Source organism: Entamoeba nuttalli, assembly GCF_000257125.1.
Source record: "Entamoeba nuttalli P19 unplaced genomic scaffold asmbl_9768, whole genome shotgun sequence".
NCBI classification, from domain to species: domain Eukaryota; phylum Evosea; order Mastigamoebida; family Endamoebidae; genus Entamoeba; species Entamoeba nuttalli.
In genome coordinates this window covers 4094-7795 of record NW_008579816.1, presented here as the reverse complement: position 1 = coordinate 7795, position 3702 = coordinate 4094, and the positions used below count along the sequence as shown (strand labels likewise).

General features: G+C 24.3%; 1 protein-coding gene across 1 annotated transcript; it reads left to right on the top strand.

Annotated features, from left to right (window-relative positions):
- Window positions 1–1003: 1003 nt before the first annotated feature.
- Window positions 1004–2838, top strand: ENU1_205740 (hypothetical protein; the record flags this gene model as incomplete). The annotated part of the gene is made up of 2 exons (XM_008862244.1): window positions 1004–1364; window positions 1448–2838. The coding sequence occupies 2 exons, from the start codon at window positions 1004–1006 to the stop codon at window positions 2836–2838; spliced, it is 1752 nt and encodes a 583-aa protein (XP_008860466.1).
- Window positions 2839–3702: the final 864 nt, after the last annotated feature.

Below are 3702 nucleotides of genomic sequence, written 5' to 3'. Positions count from 1 at the left end.
TTGTGGTGTCTCCTGTAATGCTTCTTTTTTTTTCTTATTTTATTCAGCTATTTATATTATTGATAAATATTCTTTTATTTCATTTTTTATTATTATTTGTTTAGTAATATTTTTTAATCTGTGGTATTATAAAATGACTTATTTCAGATAAAATTATAATATTCACTATATATTTTATCTTTTGTATTATCTTCAACAACATACCTATAAAGTTTCTATTTTTTTTGTAATAATGTTCTTAGGATATTGTAAAATATTATAGTTATAACACTCTGAAACATTTATTTCATATTCAGTAAATGTATGTAGTAATGAATTTTCAAGTAATTTATTTTTTTTGTGTTTGAGAGTAAGATGAGTAATATCTCAATAGTTTATGTTTTACTAAAAAAAAACCTTCAAGTCAGTAGTTGTGAAATTTCATTTTTAAATTTAGTTTCGATTCGTATATGTTATATATCTACTTATACATATTTTAATAATTTATTTGTGTCATTAATAATTAATCTTCTTGTATGATATTTTCAGTATAATTAATGAACTATGGTGCTATTATAATATATACCATACTTATTATATTGTTTGTTATTGTTTGTTATTACAGAAGATAATTTTTATGTGAAAATAGTCTTTTTCATAAAAATTCATTTAAATTCTTTCGTAAAATAATAAAAATCAATTTTTCTAATCATTAAACCAACTAATTCAAAGAATATTCCAAATACTTAACAATTAAATGTTCAATAAATTAATCTTCATTTTTCTTCAGTTATCCAATAATATTTTATACCAAAAACAATATAATAAAAACGCCCAATTATTACTACCAAGTTCAGACAATTTAGTTAAAAAAAATAACCAACTCAGTGTGTCACAGTTAAGTGTATTTATGAAAATTTTATTTTGGTTGTAATGTTTAGATAATAAAGTCTTGAATCAAGTGGTATAAGAAAAAAGAACTAAAATGAAAAAGTTAAAAATCTCAGAAAAAAATAATAAAAAAATGAAGAAACAAAGCATTAAGGTTAGCAAAGAAACTTCAAGAATATTATTACAAAATCAGCCAATTCTCTCTAACATTGAAAAGGCACTTCAACTAGAACCTCAGAGTTTAAAGTTCGTTCAAAAACAATTTATATGTTATGAACCTGATCCAAAGAAACTAAAAGATGTAATTCCTTTACTAAAAATTGAATTAAATAAATATATTGGATTTACTGCTAAGTTTCAATTAGAAGGAGAAACTACAGTACAGTCGCTGCTCAGCCATTTACTAAGCCTTAGATTTCGTTTCCCTTCTACATCTGATTTACGTTTTGTTCTTTTATCAGAGAATAAACGTCAATGTGAATTTTATATTTACGGTTTGTTAAAATTTTAAATATTCAATAAGTAATGTATTAAAATATGACATACAAAAAGAAAATAAAATATTTAATTGTTGTAGGCACAAAACCAAATTCTATAGAAAAAATTAAACATATGATTGGAAAAGAATCACCAATCATTTTCGAGGAATACCAACGGTTTCATCTCATTCCTTCTTTAGTTCATAAAAATTATTATCAATTATTCAATCTTGTGGACCAATTAAATTTAACAACAATTCCTCAAGACTTTGAAGAAGGAGTTGTTCCAACTGTATATGGAACTAGAGGTTATATGAAAGAATTTAAAAAACAAGTAGATAAAATAGAAGTTGCAATGGTAGAAGTCATTAAAATAAAAACAAAAACAACAATAGGAATGATAGAAAAGAATTATTTTGATGATAAATTTGATGAGATGGTATCTAAAACAATGAAAACACCACCAGGGTATTGGTGTATTTTCACTCAAAGTGGAAAAACAATGCATTGTGAATTGCATGTAGAAAAACAATTTGCTCAACACATTTTTATTAGTCTTACTGGATTTTTTGATGGAATAAAAAAATTAAAAGTTAAATCAAATCTTAATGGAGATGATGTATTAATTTATAACAAATATTTTACTACTTTCCCAGCTCCTATGAACTGTTATTTTGAAAAAGTAAAGACCCCTAAAACTAACAGTTATGATATTTTCGCTATAATCACAATTAACAAAGACATTAATCCAACTGTAACAGATGATTGGGAAAAAAAAATTACTGAATACGTAGAACACATCAAGTTTAAAACTGATGATGAACAACCTCCAAAACCTCTTAACTCTGAAAAAAGCAAAGTACGAAAAAGTTTTATTTTAGTTCAACCACCCGTTTTACAAGACAAAGCCCCAATAAAAACGACTGGTTTAAAAGAAGAAAGTCAAGTAGTCACTGAACAAAAGTCCTATGACAAACAACCATTAACCCAATCTCAACCTTCAGTTATACAACCAACTACTACACCAAAACCAAAAGAAGAAACCCAACAAGACAAGAAAGAAGAACACTTTGAAATATCTACAATGGAAACTCCAAAAGTTAATTCTGATTCAAAAATCTTAGCTACGTTATGTGAACAAGGAAATACAAACCAATTTATTCCTAGAAGACCAGCAATGGCGAACTCAAATAGAAAACCCCCATCAAGAAATTTACTTGAAAAACATAAGAAAATGAGAATTGAAACTAATGCTAAAGATGAAAAATCATCTACTTCCAATAAACTTAGTAGTAATGAAAAAAAAGAAACAAAAACAGTACCTAAAATGCCTGTTGGAGGAGGGGCTGTTCCTGTCGTTAGCTTAGCTGATTTACAAAAGAAGACATTAAAAACAAATAAAGGAGGAGTCTCACCAAAAAGTAAAGTAAATTCATCAAAACAAGAAACTGAACTTGAAAAAGTATTAAAGGCACATCAACACAAATAACAAAATTTTTTTTAATATATTAAAAATTCGATTTACTGATTGATTTATTATTAAAATTTTAATTATTATAATTCTTCTTTCAATAATACTTTCTTTCCATTGTCTCTACTAATTAAAAAATAACTATTTTTAATTAATGAAAATTATTAAAATAATAGTTTATCTAGATTGTATAATAGTTCTACACTTTATTGAGTGTTTTTTTTACAACATTCATTTTTAGTTATGTGTTGGCTTTTATTCTTCACATACTTTTAATTAAAAGTACTTTTAAAAATATGATTCTCTTTTTTACTTTCATCCAAACATTTAATTATTTAAATGTTGTTATAAGATTTATATTATTGTCTATAGAAACTTCATAATTCCTTAAACATTATTTTAATTCATATTAAAATATAATGAACCAGACTATTACTAAATTATTAAGCATTTAATCCTTAATAAATACTATTGTTTATTTTCATTCCTTCAATTATTGATATTTATCTTTAATAATATCCATATATAAAACATATTACATTTTTTCTTTTCTTCCACTCGTTTTTCTATTTACAAGACTTTTTTATCTATTGTTAATACTCATATTTTTATTATTTTATATCCTACACTCTTTTTTTCAATTTTCAAGTACTTCCATTCATATTCTTTCTTCTGTTTTGTGCAATATCTTAGTTAGTTTTATCAAAGTTTCTAATTCTGTCACACCATTTCTCATCATTGTTTATTTAGTATAATAACTTTATCGATAGCACATTCTTTATTTTATTTAGATGTCTTTAGGTATTATTATCTTTTTATTATTATCCCTCTGTATTGTTCAATAAGTAATGTAATAAAATAAACATAAAAATTAAAAGACTC